Below are 19,286 nucleotides of genomic sequence, written 5' to 3'. Positions count from 1 at the left end.
ATTAACCAACATAACATTTATTTCTACTCATTATCCAATGGTAAAGTCAAGATATGCACTAAGTAAGCATACTTTCTTTAGGAGTTTTCTACTGAGCCAGCAAATATTGAAGGCTAATTAAATTCGACTGGATACATATGATGAATATTAGCACGCAGCTGTGCCTACGTGGTTGCCACTGAAAGCGTGCATCCCGCTAAGTACACGGATTTCTTTCAAAATGCTTCCTTTGGAGCAAGCTGGCACAGTTTGGGTAGCTTGGCACAAAATAGCGCAATTGGCACAGTACTTTCACGACTGTACACAGTATCAAATATGTAGACTACCATCAGAGAGTAGAAATATTTGCCAAAGTAACTTATATGCACTCTTTGCACATTTCAGTCATTCAATGTGCATGAACGGATGTTTTGTGTGCCTGCACTATGTGAGCTTACACCATCTGCAAACATGAAACAGCTCATTTCAAACAAATGCCTCAAAAGAAATAAAGTTGCAGCAAAACTGATGCAGCTCAAACACAACAATGTAAATGAAAATAACCTCAGAAAAAAAATTTTGTTCTTTTTCCGGGCCACAGAAACATCAGAAATACCGTATTTACTCGCATAATGATCGCAATCGTGTAATGATCGCACCCCTAAATTTTGTTGTAAAAATTCTTTTTTTTTTATTTCCGTGTAATGATCGCACCCCGAACTTGCCGCAGCGATATGTCGTGTGCCAAGTCTAGCTAATAATGATCGCGCTTACTGTCGAATGTTACGCGAACGACTTTTCAAGACAAACCAAACGGTCTGCACGCACCAAACATTCTTAAGTAGATGCCTCATTTCATTACTTTCATCACTTTCCGCGCTTCCATGACTAAAAAAAAAAGCTGCGACCAAACTTGCCTTTATTATGTGTAGGCTTTATAATGGTTGTGGTCAACAACAAAAAAAGGCGCCTTTCGATTCTTCTCATCTTCACTCGTGGGCACGCAACAAATCGCGAGCAGCAATGTTAGTAGCCACGTTTACACCGATACGTTAAAAGTGTACCCTATTCATATGCCGACGCTTGTAACACAGCTAAGATATTCACCCACCCTTAGCAGAAACGTGCCGTATTAGGATAGTAGTGAAGACAGATGCCGCAGTTTCCGCAGCATGCCGGCCATGTGTTTCTATGTCACTGGCAGCTAAGCGCGCCCATCTGTTTCTGTCCCCTCAAAGTGGACATGGCAACGTTATTGCAAAACTTGCCGATATTAACAATATTATTCATTACTGATACGAAAGAAACTGTTTCAATGCACATAATGTACTCGCGAGAAGAAAAAGAAAATAGCGTTCGGCGCGTTCGGCTTGCTCCGTCGGCCGCCATTTTTGTTTTGGTGTCCCGCAGCAAACGCGAGACGAAAAAATTTTTTTTTTCTTTTCGCAGGAAACTTAACCCACATAATGATCACACCCCTGATTTTGCGTCAATTTTTCTGACAAAAAAAGTGATCATTATGCGAGTAAATATGGTAGCTCCTAGTGACTGGTAGTACAGTTATTAGACATTTAGGTGCTCATACTGTGATAGGACAGAGGACATGCATGTGTGTATAATGAAGGAGCACATATTGTGTCAGATGACTGCGGCCACTTTCCACTTTTAAATGCTTCATCACATGAACGCTGTTTCATATGGTGCACTTTTTGTCACTTCAGTAATGCAATTTCGATTGCATACAATGGAAATTGCAATCACACTCGTTGCAGGGGGCTGCAGCCTCTAGGTTGCATGTCGCACATATTGATTTTATTTCAATATCAATTAAGTTAAACCTCGACATAATGAACTTCAATGTAATGAAATCCTCGATATAGCAAAGTATTTTAACTTTTCATAACCACTTAACCATGTATTTAGAACTTCAATATAATGAAGTGTGTTTGTATGCGATTTCAAACTGTTGCCGCTAAGGAATGCCGAGACAATAAATGGAAACTTCCATGGGCGCAAATGGTCAAATGATTGAACTGCATGCAGCTGCTTGGAAACGCACCTCTCAAATCATGCACCGCATGACATGAGCGACTGCCAAAGTGGGGCCGCAACATGTTCAGTATAAAGTCCAAGTGTGATAAGATTCTATTGTGCTCTGTGCACTGTGTGATTTGGGTGCGAGCGAAAGTCTGAGGATAAGACAAGAAAGATAGCGGCTTCACAAGTGCCGCTTTCCTGCGCCAGCAAAGGGAAAGAGGGGGAGGAGAGCAAGCTCGCAGTAATGCGATCAAGCACGCACAAGGGGGCGAATCGAGGGATAAGCTGGCGCGCATCTCAGCGGTGGCTGCGCATGGCGGTATGCGTGGGTGAGTGCCCTCACACCGCACACCCTGCTTTAGAGTTATCTGCCGTGTGTGCAAAAAGTGGGCATGCTGACGGCGTGGCATCATGCAAGCTGTCTTGCCGCACATTTATTATTGGAGGTTGAGTAATATAGTTTCGGTGACCCGTAGGAGTGAGAAGCGAAGCATTTGCTCCCTGCTGCCGGCACTTTTCATGATACAGGGTGTCTACCAAGTTGATATTCACAAATTCCCTGAGTTGTCCAGGTTTTCCCTGAGTGCCATTGCAAAATTCCCAGAGTAAAAAAGAACTTTGTTTTATGTCAAGACTCGCTTCCATCATGTCGCCTGAAACAGTCAGCATGTTAAAAAATAAAAACAACTTAATCCAGTTTGAATAGTAAGGAGTGCTGTTTATTTTATTCAAAAAGAAAACAAAAGGGAGGGGTTAGTAAAATGCACAGCGAATAAAGTATCTTCGAAAAGAATGGTAAAACCCATCGCAAATCTAGTTCAACATTCTCAAATGTGAATAAAAAGGAGATGCATACCGAAGCAAATATTTTCGAATATGAGCTATTTCTGTCGACAGATAGCAAGCTCATTGGTATGAGACCTGAACTTAGTCCCAAGTGTTAGTTAGTTAATTCGGGTTTAATGGCGCAAAAGCGACTGAGGCCATGCTGCGCCAGTCACAGGACAGTATAAGATCCCTTGTTACTGCAGCATTAGCTGTTTTATCTTAAAGTTGATGTAGATAACCGGTTTCATCTAAAAACTCGAACAGGTTAGTGAATGGCACTAGTGGATCATCCCCCAATATTAAGGCAGGGTGCAAAGGTATATGTAAGTGATACAAATTTTTGAAATGTTTCCGCCTCTGCGTTTCAGTGTGTGGACATGATATAATGATGTGGGTTACTGTAAGCGGTTCATGACATTTCTCGCATGTTGGTGCGTTTTCGTTTCGAAGTAAAAAATTGTGCGTTAGATGAGTGTGTCCAATTCGAAGTCGACATAACATTACCTCATAGAACCGTTCTTGATGAGTGCATGATTTCCACTCGCGAAGCAGGGGTTTAGTGATATGTAACTAGTTATTTACGTACGAGTTCCATTCTTGTTGCTATTTTGATGCTAGGGCCTTACGAACCGCTCGGATACTGTCTTTGTATGGAAGTGTTATATGTGTTATGCTTTTGTGCGCTGCCATGGACGCGCTTCTATCTGCTGCTTCATTCCCTGGTATCCCAACATGGCTTGGAACCCAGCAGAATCGTATGGTTCCTTCGTATTTCTTGTTAAGTACTATGTTTAAGATATCACCAAGCAGGGGTTCAGACGCGGCGTTTAAGTGTAGGGCTCTTAGAGCACTTAACGAGTCGGTATAAATAATAGCATTCTTGTGCCTGTCGGAAGTAATTTTCTTGACTGCCATCCATATGGCATAAGCTTCGGCGGTAAACGCTGAAGAAAAATTACTTATCCAAATGCTATTTTCCCAATTTTTCGTCACGATCCCAACACCTACGTGTTCTTGTGTTTTGGAGCCGTCAGTGTAAAATTCAGTGTAGTTTTTGCATTTTTCTTGAATAGCTCGGAACTCTTGTATTATGTGTTCTTGTGGAATGTCTTTTTTCTTCACATGTGTTAACGTCCAGTCACATAGTTGTGTAAAATTGCACCACGGGGGCAATCCTGGTGGCCTTTCGGCAACCTGCAAGGCTTCAGGAGGGATATCATACTCTGACAGTATTGTTCGTGTCTTAAGATGAGTGGCCGAATCATGTTTGGTTTATTTGTGTAGTGTATTCGTGATTGGCACTGTGTTACGATGTTGTAGCATATATGTTGTGGTGATGACCGAATTCTTAATACATAGCAAAGTGTAAGTTGTGCTCTGCGGTGCTGTAATGAAGGCTCATTAGAGTCAACGTATAAGCTTTGTATAGGCGATGTCCTGTAGGCACCACTTGCCAGTCGTAGGCCGAGATTATGAACTGGATCAAGTCGCTTAATGTAGGACTGCCTAGCTGCACCATAAACTACACTGCCGTAGTCGAGGATGTTACGTACAAGGGACCGGTATATATACGTAGTAGACATGTTCGGTCAGATCCCCAGTGCTTATGTGATAAAACCTTGAGGATATTTAGCGCTTTGTTTGCTTTAATTTTGGTTGCGTTAATGTGGGCCAGGAAGTTCAGTTTAGTGTCAGACGTTACGCCTAGAAATTTATAGTGTTCTTTGACCGGTAGTGTTGTACCATGCAATGTGAGACTTGGAGTAGAGTGTAACCCTCGCTTCTGTGAAAAGAGAACTGTAACAGTTTTGTGTGTTGAGAACCGGAAACCATTTTTGTTAGCCCATTGTGTAAGATTATCGTTATTTGTAGTTGTCGTTCACAGGTGGATAAGCTTGAGGCGCGGCAAGCCATTTGCAAATCGTCGACATATATTGAGTGCATAACAGATGATGGGATGATCTTATTTACTTACAGAGTTCATTTTGACTATGAAGAGCGTCGCGCTCAGAATGCAACCTTGTGGAACGCCATTTTCTTGCGTGAATGTGCGCGAGAGTATTGTGCCGAGACGTACTTGAAATGTTCGGTTTGACATGAAATCACATAGACAATTTAGCATTCTTCCACGAATTCCCATGTCAGCCAGGTCTCTCAAAATTCCGTATCGCCATGTGGTATCATATGCCTTTTCAAAATCAAAGAAAACCGCGAGGCAGTATTGCTTGTGAAGAAACGCGTCACGTATTTCATGCTCTAGTCGCACGAGATGGTCAGTGGTGGAACAGCCCTTTTTGTATCCGCACTGGTGTTTGTCTATTAGGTTTCTTGTTTCTAGGATGAATGTGAGTCTTATGTTTATAATGCTCTCATAAGATTTGGCTAGACAACTTGTTAGTGCAATGGGTCTATATCTGCTAGGGCATGTTGCGGGTTTACCAGGTTTTAGAAAAGGCACTACTACCGCTTTTTTCCAATCTGTGGACATTACCCCAGACATCTTTTTGAAAAATTTAAGAAGTGCCCCTACCGACGCTTGGGATAGGTGTGCCAGCATGGTGTAGTGCACACGGTCAAGACCTGTTGCCGTTTTTTTAGCAGCAGAGAGAACTCTGTTCAATTCATGTATTGTGAGGGGGTTATTGTAGATTTCAGCTGAAGCCCCAGTGGTAGGCAGCCTCTCTTTCTCAGCCGATTCTTTATATTTTAAAAATGTATTTGAATAGTTTGCTGAGCTGGATATGTTATGGAAGTGTTCACCTAATAAGTTGGCCTGGTCCTGTAGTGTTGTTTGTGTGCCTGGACATGTAAGTAGTGGTATAGTGTATGATGAGTACTCTCCTCTAAATTTCTTCACCTGGTCCCACATTCGTTTTGATGTGACTGTACTATTGATTGAAGATATGTATTTTTGCCATGATAATTTCTCTGCATTTCTTCGAATATATCGTGCTTTGGCTTTGGCCTGTTTGAAATTTAGAAGATTGTTATAAATGGGGTACCTCCGTAGGATTCCCCAGGCCTTATTTTGTTCTTTTTTGGCTTTAGTACATTCGTTTGTCCACCAAGGATTTAGCTTTTTGCGCACAATACCGGATGACTGCGGTATCGCCTTTTCTGCCGCTGTGATTATGACTTCAGTGATTTTTTTATTAAGTTCATCAATACTGAGCTCTGGCGAAAAGACATTTTCCAGTTTCGCATTCTGCATAAAAACCTGCCAGTCAGCGAGCTGTAATTTCCATCGGCGCGGTCTAGTTACTAAAGTTTGTAGTGATGGTAGGAGTTTGTTGAGTGCGGGTAAGTGGTTGCTACCATATGACGTGTCGAGAGCTTCCCATTTAAAATCAGTAAAAAGAGAGGGCGAACAAAAAGCTAAATCTAAACAACTAAATGTGCAGGAAGTCGGTGAGAAATAAGTTGGCGCACCTGAGTTTAAAAGACAGATATGGTTTGACAGAATAAAATCTTCAACGAGTTGCCCTCTTTGGTCAGTTTTGACACTGCCCCAAACAGTACAGTGAGCGTTAAAATCTCCTACCAAGACAAATGGCTCTGGTAACTGATCTGTTAGATTTTCTAAGTCTTTGATAGTAAAATGTGTGTGGGGTGGAATATATAGTGAGCAAATGGTGATTGTTTTGTAGGATAGAATGGTGGCAGCTATGGCCTCTACAGATGTATTTAATGGGACCTTTCAGGTAGGAGTGCCGCCCTGCACGACTATGGCCACTCTACCTGACAACCGGTTGGAACATTCGCGGTCCTTTCGGACAACGGTGAAACCTCTAAGGAATTGACTATGTTTAGGGCCTAAGTTTGTTTCCTGTAGGCAAAATGCGATTGGCGAAAAGTTATTTGTTATGTCCTTAATGTCACCTAAATTGCGAATCAGTCCTCTACAATTCCAATGCACGATAAAAGCCATAGTAGTAGAATTGAGAATATTAATTTACATATATGCATTAAGTAACTGTAGGTGACATTTGTTAGTGGGAATTTACTATTGGAAGAACGGTAACCGTTCACGTTACCGGTCCCTTTGTTCGCGTAGTTATTGTGAGCTTGTCTTTCTTAGTGCGCTCCAGAGAGCGCTGATGTTTTGGCGTCGATGACGCCGGAGTTTTGGAGTCGACATCCATAGCCTTCTCCGAGGCGCTGGATGATCGAGAACCAGGCGCTGAGACGCGCATCTCCGGCCTGGGAGTTCGATTTAGCCTGGGGTCCTGTGGAACCGGGGTCTGCAGGCCCGTCTGTGATGATGATGATGGAGCAGCACTGGCTGCTGCCACCAAGGGGATGGATGGAGTTACTACTGGGCCACTGACTGCGGTCCCTGTAGACTCCTGACACCACTGCAGTGCTGTCCCCTGCCGCACCGCACTGGCATAGGTTGTTTGAGGTAAGTGTGCTAGTTTCTTTCTTGCTTCATAAAAGGAAATCTTCTCTTTCACTGTAAGTGCAATTATCTCTTTCTCTTTCTTCCAGCAGGGGCAAGATCTTGAATATGCTGGATGATCTCCTTTGCAGTTTGTACAGTGAGGAGCAGCATTGCAGTTCTCCGACTGATGGTCATTGGCACTACACTTTGCACATGTCGATTTACCTCTGCATGATTGCGATGCATGTCCGAATCTCTGGCACTTGAAACACCGCCTTGGGTTTGGGATATACTGTCTTACGTTGATCTTAAGATAGCCTGCATCAAGTGTAGTAGGTACAATACTGGTACCAAAGGTAAGTATAACGTGTTTGGTCGGGATTTCTTGGTCATTTCTTCGGAGAGTTATTCTTTGAACCTTGATTACATTTTGTTCTTGGAAACCTTCCAGGAGTTCTTCATCGCTCAGGTTTAAGAAATCTTCTGATATTACGCCTCTGCTTGTGTTAAGGTACGGACACACTGGCGGCAAGACACGCGCGGCACGCCGCCGATGGCAAGAACGCCGCGCGGCAGAGAGGCCACATCGGTCGTGCGCGCGGCGGCCGCCGCGGAGTCACGTGACAGCGCTGATCTCGCCTTGTCTCGAACTGCGCGAGCATAGGCGCGATATCACGGTTGTCGCGCGCTTTTTCCTTGCTCGGTTAGCAGATACCGCGCTGATCGCGTTGATTCCTGCAATGGCAGATGCAGACGACGATGTTCTGACGACGATGAGCGTTTTGGTCATTGTGTGTTCTCTGCTGTTGCGACGGCGGCGCGCGCAAAAGGCGCGCAGACGAAGCACTAGCGCTGTTTGTCGCGGCTAGCTCGGAGCGCTCGGTCGTGGTTCCGCCGCCGCCGCTGGAAGTTAACTTCGGCAGTAGCCAAGAGGTGGCGCTTAGGAGAAAGCCCGGACGTCTCTCATTGGTTCGCGGCACGCGGCAAGCCGCCGAAAATGGCTCCTCGACCCATCCTCTGCGCGGCAGACCAAACCGGTTCCGCGGCAGGTTTTGCGGCACGCGGCGCGCCGCCGGCGGCGTGCCGCGCGCGTTTTGACGCCAGTGTGTCCGTACCTTAAAGCGAACGGTGTGCTGAGATTGTGACTTTGATGTCACCCACACTGGCGAGATCAGCGAGCTTTTCTACTTGATCTTTGGTTTTGAGTTCAAGGAGGAGGTCCCCGCTTGACATCTTTGAAGCTTTGTATTGTTTTCCGATTTTTTCTATTAGGCATTTTGCTATTAGGAATGGGGATAGTTTTCTCATTGGCTGAGATCCTTCACTGTGGATCACATGGTAGCGTGGGAACGTTTCTACGTTGGTTTTCAAAGTGAAATCGAAAATTGCTTCGGTGCGCCCTCGTTTGTAAGGACGATCTGCAAGGGGGGGGAATGCATTTGCCATGCATTCTTAGAATATTCAGCGGCGATGGTAGTCACCCACCACCGAGCCCAACAAGGGGTCGCTACGAGGTTAGAAAAATACCTGTAGACGTCACCTATACAACGCCGCTATAACCTAATATATGTACCCAAGGCTGGGTAGATACACACAGTTAACCCTTGCTGCCTGGAAAATGGGAAATAAACTGAAGTGAGTAGAAGACAGGAAAGATTCAAAGTGAGAGAAAAAGACGAAGAGTGGAGAGGCGGACAGGAAAAGGCAACTACCGATTTCCCCCGGGTGGGTCAGTCCGGGGGTGCAGTCTATGTGAAGCAGAGGCCAAAGAGGTGTGTTGCCTCCGCCGGGGGGCCTTAAAGGTCCAAACACCCGGCATCGGCTCAACCTCCAGGATCCCCCTTTCCCCAGACACGGCTAAGCCGCGCACGGCTACGCGCGGGAGGGTCCGACCCTCGTGCGCTCGGGTCCGTGGTGTTGCAACACACCAAACGCCTGCTGACGCAGACGCCCCTGCGGGGAGTCCCAAGTGAGATTCTCTCTCAACAGCTGGTAAGTCAACCTCAACTGTCCTGACGTACTCTCAGCCTGCGCATAAGGCCTCAGTGTTGTGTTTCCCTGCTTTAAAAAGTTTATGTTGGTTTGGATGAGGGACACCTGCATCTCGGCATCAGCCAACACTTTGTTCTTTGAGCTCAAGCTCCTTCAAAGAAGTGGCGGCATGCTTCCTTTCCCGTTCATTTCTCAATGCATAGGTCCTTTCTGTTCTCATTGTCTTTCAGTCACGCATTCGCCCCACGAACCATTTGAAGCATCCTCTTGGCCAGTTGTACAGTCAACGTTCGATTTTTCGGGCTCCCTAGGGGCCGCGCAAACGTTCGAGAAACCAGGAACTTCAAAAAAGAGAGGACATCAAAAAATGAATGCAGGTTTTTTACTGACCTTAAGGGCTCAAATCGCCACAGACACATCCAAAAAAGCTCTGAAGTACTGCCAGCACACTTATTAGGCTAATTGGTGCTCATACTGTGATAGGAGATGGCGGATGCACGCCTGTATAATTAAGGAATACATACTGTGTCCCATGGCAATTGCCCCTTTCCACGCTTGTTATGCTTCACCGCAATACCTTCGCGTATGCTTCACCGTTTAACATTGCTGTATCGAGGCGAAGCTGACTTTCGGGAACCGGCATTATCCAACGTGCTGTGCTTGCCGAGCTTCGAAGTCAATCGCGAGGACCACAAAGGCGGAGTCGGTGCCATTGCTGACAGCGACGAATCATTTCAATGAAGAACACGGCACCGAACGGCAAGAAGCCTAATAGCCAAGGTCGAAGCAGCTAGGCCTAGCGTTGCCGCGGTGGTGGCTACGGCTGCCAGCAGATCTGCATGCGAGAGCGCAGGTTCGAGGCGGCGACGTAATCGAAATGGCAGCAGTGGTGACTTTGATTAATGAATTAATGCCGTTTCGGTCCTGCGGTCACGGCAAAATGTCCGGAAAATTGGGCGGCAGAGGGTTCTTGCGTCCTAAATTTCAGACGTTCTTAACTTCTTATACATTGACTCTATGGGCTACGTGGTGGTGCGGCAAAGCCGTCCGAATTATCGGGCGTCTGGAAAGTCTGTCGTTGACTCTACAATGGTAACTGCTCCAGCCGTCAACACAGCGTCAAAGACGTTTCGTTATGATTCCTCTTTGTTACTCGAGCCAGCGTTACCACGATTTTCATTCTCTTTCGATAAAATTACTGCTTATTTTCCCTCATAGAAGCACAAATTCCCGGAGTTTTCCGGAGTGTTTTTGGACTACTTAAAACCCCTGAGAATCCCCAGTTTTCTAGATTTTCCCAGTTGGTAGACACCCAGTGACAGTGTCGTACCAGTGCGGGCAATGCTATTCGCACTTTGCAGCGACGGTGGCGCCACGAAGTGGTTTCTTTCCAAAATCGCCGACCGGTCATCGGCATTTGCAGCGCAGACAGCAGTATTTCGCGCAATGGATGTGCCCAACCGAAAAGTGAAAAGCAGTCATATATGTATTGTCTCCCAATGCACAAATCATTCAGTTTCAGGTGAAGTTAGTCTGCACAGTTTTCCGAAGGAGAAAAAACTAAAGGCACATTGGAGCCTAAAGCTGCAGATCAGCAAGACAGTGACCGACCACATGGTCATGTGCAGTGAACACTTCAAGAAAGATTTCTTCTGGAGTAACCTTAGCGAGTTTTCATAGAGTTGCCGGTTGCGACGTTCATTGTTCGGTGTTGTCATGACAAGATATGGTATTGGTTCATTTAAAGGTCTGACCCCTCTGACTGCATCTGAAGGCCGGTGCCGTGCCATCACAGAAAATTCCCATGCATTCTCATGAAAGGATGCCAAGAATGCCAAGAAAAACAAGACGAAAGTCAATTGAGGACGCTGAAGGTGCGTATTTTAAATGTTTGGTTTCAATGTGAAGGATTGAATATGCTTTCTTCAAGGTTCATGAAACATTTTGGTACTCGACCTCTGTGTTCCAGCAATGTTTTGTGAAGCATTCTGTATGTTTACGTTCGTTATCGCACTCTGGTTTTACTAGAGAGGGCAGTGTTAAGGCAAAACTTTAGTGACTATCGCACGTGGCCAATTAATTATATGGAAGGAGAACAATTAACCATGATTGTTAAACTTGTAATGCAACACTAGATCAAAAATGGTATGCACGAAAGTGCTTGCTTCGTTCCCGGCCTTCCTTTGCTTTGCATGGTTTCAAGCGGTGAGTGGATGCAACCTCTCACTATCTTGCGTACACGCCCAATCACCACTGAATTTATGACTGCAGTTACGAACAAATTATCTTTTCTGCAGAAAAAATAGCTCGACAAGTGCTGATGAATGACCTAGACACACAAGCCTGTACCTGCATAGTCCAAAGCAATGGTGAGAAAGTTCACTTCACAAGTCTCTGTTGCACTCTGTCATGTAACTGCGCCACTGGTGTTAATTTTGCGGGTACTTTCTTTTCATACTGGCTTTGTGTTGTGTATTTTGTGTTGCAAGGTCAAAACAGAAGCACTACAAACTTGTCAACTAAAAATCTGGCAAGGAATGAATGATTGGGCATGGCCATGGATTCCTTGCCAGATCCTCTTCCTAATACGCTAAATTGCACGCTCTTGCATACGTGTGCGTTTCAGTGGCACTTCCAACACTGCTGCATCTGTCATGACGATGATACCGTCACACCACCTATAGGAGCTGAAAAGTGCGAATCAGCTGCGGGGATGGTGTGCACGCGGAAGTGTGACTGGATTCACTTAAAGGGACCCTGAAACGATTTTGACGATTTTCTACAAACGTACTGATCATTAATTAACACATCTAAGTGCTCCGCTTAAAGCGTGTAATTTATTATAAGGTTAAAGGTTTTAAAAATGCACATCGCTGCCGATCGCAGCACACTGCTCGGCGGAATTTTAAGCCGCCCCTACCCATATGACGGAAATCGCCCATATAACGTCAGTGGGGCGAGCTATCCAATTGGCTGACCAGGGCGCGTGGTCGATCATTTTTCCAACCTTATGGTAAACAAATGATGTTTGTAATAGTTGGAATGTTAGTTAATTTGTTTTTATAAAAAGAAAGTAACATAAAGATAATGCACAAGGAGAATATTTCAGTACACTTAAGCACTTCCGGCACACAGCAAGTGTCGTCTGCTTGTGTTACAACGTGCTCCGTCTTTGACGAGACCTCCGCAGTCAGTGTCGGTCTGCCTTTTCGCGAGCGCTATGATTAGACTTTGTTGCGTTGTGGACTGCAAACGTAGCGACTGGCAATATGTCAAGCTGCGCTATCGTGTCCTTCTGCAAACCAGTAGACGAGCAGACTGGCTGCAGCGCATTGGACAGCCGCTATCCGATGGGCGCCAGGATTTGCGCGATTGCGGCCGTCACTTTACAATGGAAGATTACTAACGCAATAGCGTTTCGTGAGTCCGGTATTAGGGTAAATGCAAGCACAAGGGAACAGGGCCTGGCCGTGTCCCCTTGCGTGTCGTTTCAGGGGATGAACAGCGCAAATGTGAATGGTCTGCACGGTGCAGCCATCTGGTGGCATAGAGCTCAACCACACACAGTAGCAGTAACAAAATGTATTCTTCCTTGCTGCTGGTGTAAATTTTTCGCAGGAGTGTAATCGTTAACACGTTGTTTTTGTAAATGTTTAAAATGTTTTACACTTGGTTAGAGCAATATTAGCTCTTTCTTTGGCAGGTTAAGCTCTGCGCTAACGGATGGCTGGACCGTGGAGACCGATCACGCAGCTCACGTACGTCTATGCTAAAGTTCCTTCATCAGCTTGAGTTTATGCCTTCACCATTCCTTCGAAACGTTCTGCTAGTGTGTGATTACCGGAATAGCAGACACGTTCGGCGCTGCGACAGAATGCTCGCAACGCTCGCTGCTTCAATAGCTCTCGCTTGGGATGGACGGCCAAGTCGCTAGCGGAGACGTTTCGTGCGGGCGGGGGCGAGCTCCAAAACAAACGGAAGTGGACGATGCGACATCGCATCGTGACGCAGAACCAGTGAAGGTGGAGCTTAGCCCCGATCGCTCGGCGAACGAGTTAAGGAGGAAAACCATGGCTAGGCAGGAGGGTAACTTGTAATCGCTTGTAGCTCCATTAATACGTAACGCTTCACTTAAATTGTGGTGCGAATGTTCTACTTATGCTGTACCCTACGCGTCTACAAAATTTGTCCGAACCGTTTCAGGGGCCCTTTAATTCATACCACTGATGTGAAGATATCGTCGACGTGGCATGAAGCCATATCATTTGTTGCCAACTCCCAAATTCATCAAAATGAATTGTTTTCTCATTCAAATTTGCTTTTTTCGATTGCCCGATAATTAGGAAAATTCTGCGGCCCCTTTCCGTTTAAGAAAAATCGATTGCCGAATGTACTTATTTGCTTAAAAGGTCGAATTTCAATACAATGAATTTTCGATAGAACGAAGCAAATTGCCGATTTTACTGACTTTGTTACATTTAACTTATATGGACGCTTCAGGTGCACTTTTGCTGTCGTCACCGTGATGTTCCGTATAAAGTCCAAGGGCGATAACCCCGTCATATGCTATATGTGCGTGTGAAAGCGTGTGAGGATGAGCTGACGATCGCGGCTCAATCTTGTGCGCTCAAGGCTCAAGGGAGGAAAGCAGCAAGGAAGCACACAGTCTTCTGTCGCATGCAAGGAACGGGGGGGGAGGGGGGAGGAGGGGGGTTGGAGGGTTGTTGTACTTCGACAGCAACCCACGGCTGTGCAGGCTTTATCTTGAAGGCGATCTGGTTTCGGCACAGACTCTAGGTAGGCCAACGGCTTGTAGCTTTGCATGTGCCGTGTTCTCGCCGCTCAGTTTGCGTTGAAGCGATAGACAGCTCGAAAGTCTCTTTGCTCGCTACTGCTGGCGTGCTTCCTCACGCTAGCGTTTTGACAGCGAGTGTCTACGGTCACTCAGTGTGATGGTTGCCTGCACGTTCTGACACCATGCTTGTTAATTCAGTTAGTAAGCGAGGGTTGCAACTTTATACAGTCGATAAAACTAATACCCTTACTTCTTATGGCTGTCTACTAATTTGCTATCGCAATCGATGCTTCACCTTCCAATCAAAACTGCAACTTTTTTAGTATGCAAACAACAAGAAAGGAGGAGGGGAGAACGATCGTCGAAATAACACCAAGAGCTATTTCGCGGTTCGTTTTTGTAATGGTGGTGGTGGTTGGCAAATGCTGTCGTTTGTTCAAAAAATCCAGAAAACAGCAATTTATTGTGACGAGCCATGGAATGTCGAATCTGGTACGTACTATCAGCCCCAACATGCGAACAAGGCAAATAAAAGCTCATACTTCAGATTACATTATCTTGTTTCGAAGTGTTTATTGACATGTTCCACCACAAATAAAGTGTACCTCCACATTGGCTTTGTGTGCCAATCAGTGGTGATAGTACCTGAACATTCCTTAGCATACCATTCGAGTTATTCACACATGCTGTAGGTTGCCCAGGTGTTCTCCACGAGACGAAATGTCCTTCGGATGCAGTCACTATTTTCTGATCTATTGCGCAAGCAATACTTGCGATAAACAATGCTGCAGTTGTAGGGCAGTATCCTTTGTACAGCAGTGTGTATTATTTCATTTTAGGATATTACAAGCAAAAAAAAAAAAAAAAACTCGCATCATTATGAAGTACACTGTAGTAGAGGACTCCAGATTAATTTTGGCCACCTGGAGTTCTTTAACGTGCACCCAATGCACAGTACATGGCTGTTGTTGCATTTTTCCTTCATCAATATACAGCCGCCATGGCCAACAGAGACCGAACTCGCCCCAAAAAAATGTCCGAAGTGATTGAATGTCGAATTGTTGAGGGCATATAAAAAAAAATGCTTACTACGTCAACACTTTTATTTACTGAATGAATGAGCAAGTCCTGTTTCTATTTTGAACAAAAGCAGCGCGAAAGCTGCAATTCTCTTCATCTCATGCCTGATTAGCACTCACAGCAGCAAAGGCCTTGCAACTTCCTACACAGAACAGCCACGCAGCCTGCCCTTTTTTTAGACACATTTTTGATTACTGCGCATACATCCCATTATTTTTTCGCTAGTGAGCTGGCCACCAACAGATCGTTCATCCATCACTATGTAGTCGGTGCACTTCATCTGTGACAGCTTTGCACAGAGTCACAATAAAATTACCATAAAAACCGGAATATAAGTCGAACCTTTTTCCAAAAAACCATTGCAAAAAGTCGACCCTCGTCTTATATACCGGACATTGGCGAAAAAACTGCAGAAGTCTTGCAACAATGGGCGGATGAAGCAAAGAGCCGCCTTTGCCATCGCGATCAGCAGTAGCGCAGCGTGGCAACATTGTGGCACCGCCAATTTGCGTTTACATTGTCACAAAGTTATATTGGTTAAAGGCTGCTTTTTCACATTTTGTTTCAAAATGAGCGGAAGCCGACGGCAATTCACCGTAGCCTTCAAGAAAAAGCCGATTGAGTGCGCGGAAGCCCACGGCAACCTCGCGGCACAGCACGAATTTGGAGTATCCGAAAAGAGCATTCGGTACTGGCGGAGGCAGAAGCAGCAAACCAACAGAAAACGTCATTCCGTGGGCGGACCGCAGAACTGGAAGACAAGGTTGTGGAGTTCGTCCGAGAGCTGCGTGTAAGATCGCTGCCTGTGACTGTCGAATGCATACGTTTGAAAGCGGTAGAGATTGCGCCCGCCTCTGGACTGGGCAGCGAGAAGCACTCGTCGTCCGACTCTAGTTTGGACGACTCTGATCAAAGGCGTTGCTCTGACTCGGAGTAGCGCTTGTGCACTTCGTGCCCTTCTGTGTACTGTACACCTAGCCAATCTTTAACAGTATCGCGCGACCATCGACCCGCATGTTTGTCAGCACCTTATCACACGGCCTTATCACACGGGTGTCAGCACGGAGCGGGGAAATAGCGAAAGTAGGCGCATGTGTACACATGCGCGTATCTCATTTGTTTCGCCGCTCAGCGCCGTTAATAAGGTGCTGACAAGCACGCCGGTCGATGGTCGCGCGATACTGTTAAAAATTGGCCGGGTGCACATAAGAGCAGCATTTAAATAAATACTGTCACTATTGTCCATGAGTCGCATTTGTTTCAAGGTAAGGGTGTCTTTCGGTACTTTTGCGATTGAAAAAGATTTTTTTCATTCTTAGAATTCGTTAGTTGGGGGATCGACCTACATTCCGGTCCGACCTATTGTCCGGTTTTTACGGTACTGTTTGCCCCAACTGGTTCATTTGAAACCACAGCTGCTATGAACGCGATCATGGATGGTTACCTTGCGGTTCTGAAGGCATGTGACCGACGCATGCACAGAGTCAAAACGAAACTGTTGTTTGCTGCAACAAATGCAGACGAAATCACGGTTGCTATCAACGTGACAATGGTTGGCGACTATGCAGCATCGAACGCATGTGGCCAACCACGTGCACAGATTCAAAATGAAACTACTGTTTGCAGCGACCGCTGTGGACGGCACCATACTGGCTATCTATGGATCATGGATGGCGACTACACAGTTTTGAAGGCACGCAGGTAACGCAGCGCTATCCACAAAAATAAAGGCTTCACAAATAGGCATGAAGCATTTGGCGTTGCTGTCATTCACGTCCGATTTTCGCTGATGACTATGGCGATGAGAGGACTGCGTTGCTTCATTTCGGTTGGACGCTAGCACTGAGTTGCTAGCGTCAGTGCTAGCACTGAGTAGCACTGTGTTTGCTGTTTGACATTGCATATTTGCAGCGTTCCGCGCTTGCCGAGCTCTTAGAGTTGTCCAAATAAACTGATGTGCAGCCAAATACATCTGAATTAACAAGAGTTCGATTGCATTAAGTAATGCATACACCTGCCGGGACCCGAGGACGAGTTCGAATTATCCAATTTTCTTAATTAACAAAGGCCAAATTAACAAGGTTTTACTATATATCCTGTTATTGTAACCATGATTATATATATTCAACAAAAACCAGTATAAAGCTTCCAAAGAAAGAAAATTTTTTTCATGTCAAGAAAAAATGAGTTCAGCAGTTATCCAAATGCTTCTGCTAATGCATCAATGTTGCATTTAAAAAAATGAGTATAAAATAACAAAAGAAAGATAGTAGGTGACAATCATGCCCCAATCAGTTGCTTACTGTGCTCCCAGCAAAGCCAGGATGGTTCCAGCCCAGCACAGAATACCCAGCCTCAATGGGGGTTGTTGCAATGCCATACTCGTAAAAGCCCGCATTGCCTTCACAGCACACAACCTGCAACAAAGAGCAGCAACAATAAACGGGATGTCAGGCAACCAAATGAAGCTGCTGAGCATCAAAATTTCTCATCAAAGACATGAAATGGCAGCAGGAGAGAGAGAGAGAGAGAGTAACGGAAGAGAGGCAAAGAGTACAAACTTACCAAGGCCTTAAATATGGCCAACATTTTTTTTTACCTTTGTGCACACAGTATAATGCCACAAGCAATTTAAAATAATTATTGGGTTTTATGTGCTGAAACAACGATTTAATTATGCAGCACATCATAGTGAGGGACTCCAGATTAATTTGACCACCTTGGGTTAAATTAATTAGTTAAGCAAGTACCTAAACATAAGTACACAAGCGTTTCAACATATTTTCACCTTTGCCACCAAGTATGACAATAGCAAAGCAGAACTAACAGTGCTGGAAGAATGCAGCAAGTTGAAAGGTAGGAAAAAAAGAAAAAGGCAAGTGAGAGGAACATACACCAAGTGACAAAGTGTAGGTCATGAGGTAGTATTATTGTTCCGATAAGCTGCAAAGTTCGGGAATCAGTAATAGTTGCTTTTTTTTATTGTCAAATTAATGTACTTGTACGTGTGCTTAGCACTTGTAGTACACTGTTCTGGTCGCACCCAAGTCTGCCAAACCCTTTTCCACTCAAACTTGAATGTATGTGTTTTACATGCAGATAACCTCTCATTAGACTAGGGTGGCATCTGTTTTCGGGGTATTCAACCAAAGGCATTGGCTTGCACCCCTTTTTGCGATTCCAAAACAGCAATTTTTTATTCCAATACAAGCTCTTTGTATGCCATGTACACTCAACTTAGCCATGAACTAGCCAGATTCCAGGATTAACAATTTCACAATAATACAGACATATGACTAATATGAAACTGTACCAGAATGTTTCCATTTGCATAGACATTGGAATTTCTCCTGTCCACAAACACAGAGTCGATCTCATTCCCATCACGGGTGAGCAACTTGTGACGCAGAGCATTATGCTGAAACAGATGCAAGGGACGTATTAATTAAATGGAAGTCAAAAGAAGCTGCATGCAGTAAAAAATGTACAGAACACACAGGTATAGTATTAATGCTTACCTCTTCAATCAGTCTTGCTCTACCCTGAATTAGCATAGGTGCTACAATAAATGGAGTATTATGCATTAAAATTCACTCATTTCTTAAGTAATGGAGAAGCACATCATTGCTTTTGAGATACATAGTACATGCCATAAAGCATAACAGAAAACAGTTGGTGTTCAAGAAGACTGCCAAAGGTTCTCAATGATATACAGCATATGAAGAACTTATTTGTTTGGCAACAGAATATTAATTCCAACGGACACCACAAATTTGCTGATAAACAGTGATAATCAATTAACTTTATAAGTCATGCTGTATTTACAACATTGAATACAGCCACTTTTCAAAGCATGTTCAAAATGTAGGAAAACAAGGAATCTTGTTACAAACACCACCATGAGATATCAGCACATTAGTGTTCATTAGTGTTCCACTGAGTATTACTGTTTCTTGAAGAGCATCCAATGCATGCTTAGGGATCAACACCTCAAAACTAGTGCTTGTTGTAGCAAATGAACCTGTTTTCAGCAACTGCTTTTTTTAATTCGACAACTACAAGATGCTCACTGAAGTTCATATTAAAAGCAAATTCATCCCTGACTTTTTAAATTAATTTATCACTGGTTATCAGCCAATGTGTGGCTGAATAAACTGATTCCATCTACTACATCGTCTTTCGAGAATTTTTGGT

General features: G+C 44.7%; 1 protein-coding gene and 1 long non-coding RNA gene across 7 annotated transcripts in view; one reads left to right on the top strand and one right to left on the bottom strand.

Annotated features, from left to right (window-relative positions):
* LOC126547386 (phosphatidylserine lipase ABHD16A) overlaps positions 1 to 19,286 on the bottom strand; it is a 154,965-nt gene that overhangs the window by 90,393 nt on the left and 45,286 nt on the right. For all 6 annotated transcript variants that reach the window (XM_050195373.3, XM_055062894.2, XM_050195371.3 and 3 more), the window contains 3 exons: positions 18,611 to 18,651; positions 18,406 to 18,510; positions 17,396 to 17,509 (listed from right to left, as the gene is read on the bottom strand). In XM_050195373.3, the coding sequence (XP_050051330.1) occupies positions 17,396 to 17,509; positions 18,406 to 18,510; positions 18,611 to 18,651 (260 nt within the window). The remainder of the gene's footprint in view (positions 1 to 17,395; positions 17,510 to 18,405; positions 18,511 to 18,610; positions 18,652 to 19,286) is intronic.
* Positions 2,269 to 16,830, top strand: LOC129380829 (uncharacterized). Its single transcript, XR_008609039.1, has 6 exons — positions 2,269 to 2,345; positions 7,092 to 7,246; positions 7,333 to 7,415; positions 10,965 to 11,091; positions 11,515 to 11,586; positions 16,719 to 16,830. It is a non-coding gene; the product is annotated as an uncharacterized lncRNA (long non-coding RNA).

The sequence above is a fragment of the Dermacentor andersoni genome, chromosome 1 (genome assembly GCF_023375885.2).
Source record: "Dermacentor andersoni chromosome 1, qqDerAnde1_hic_scaffold, whole genome shotgun sequence".
Lineage (NCBI taxonomy): Eukaryota > Metazoa > Arthropoda > Arachnida > Ixodida > Ixodidae > Dermacentor > Dermacentor andersoni.
This window is presented reverse-complemented; position numbering and strand designations above follow the sequence as displayed.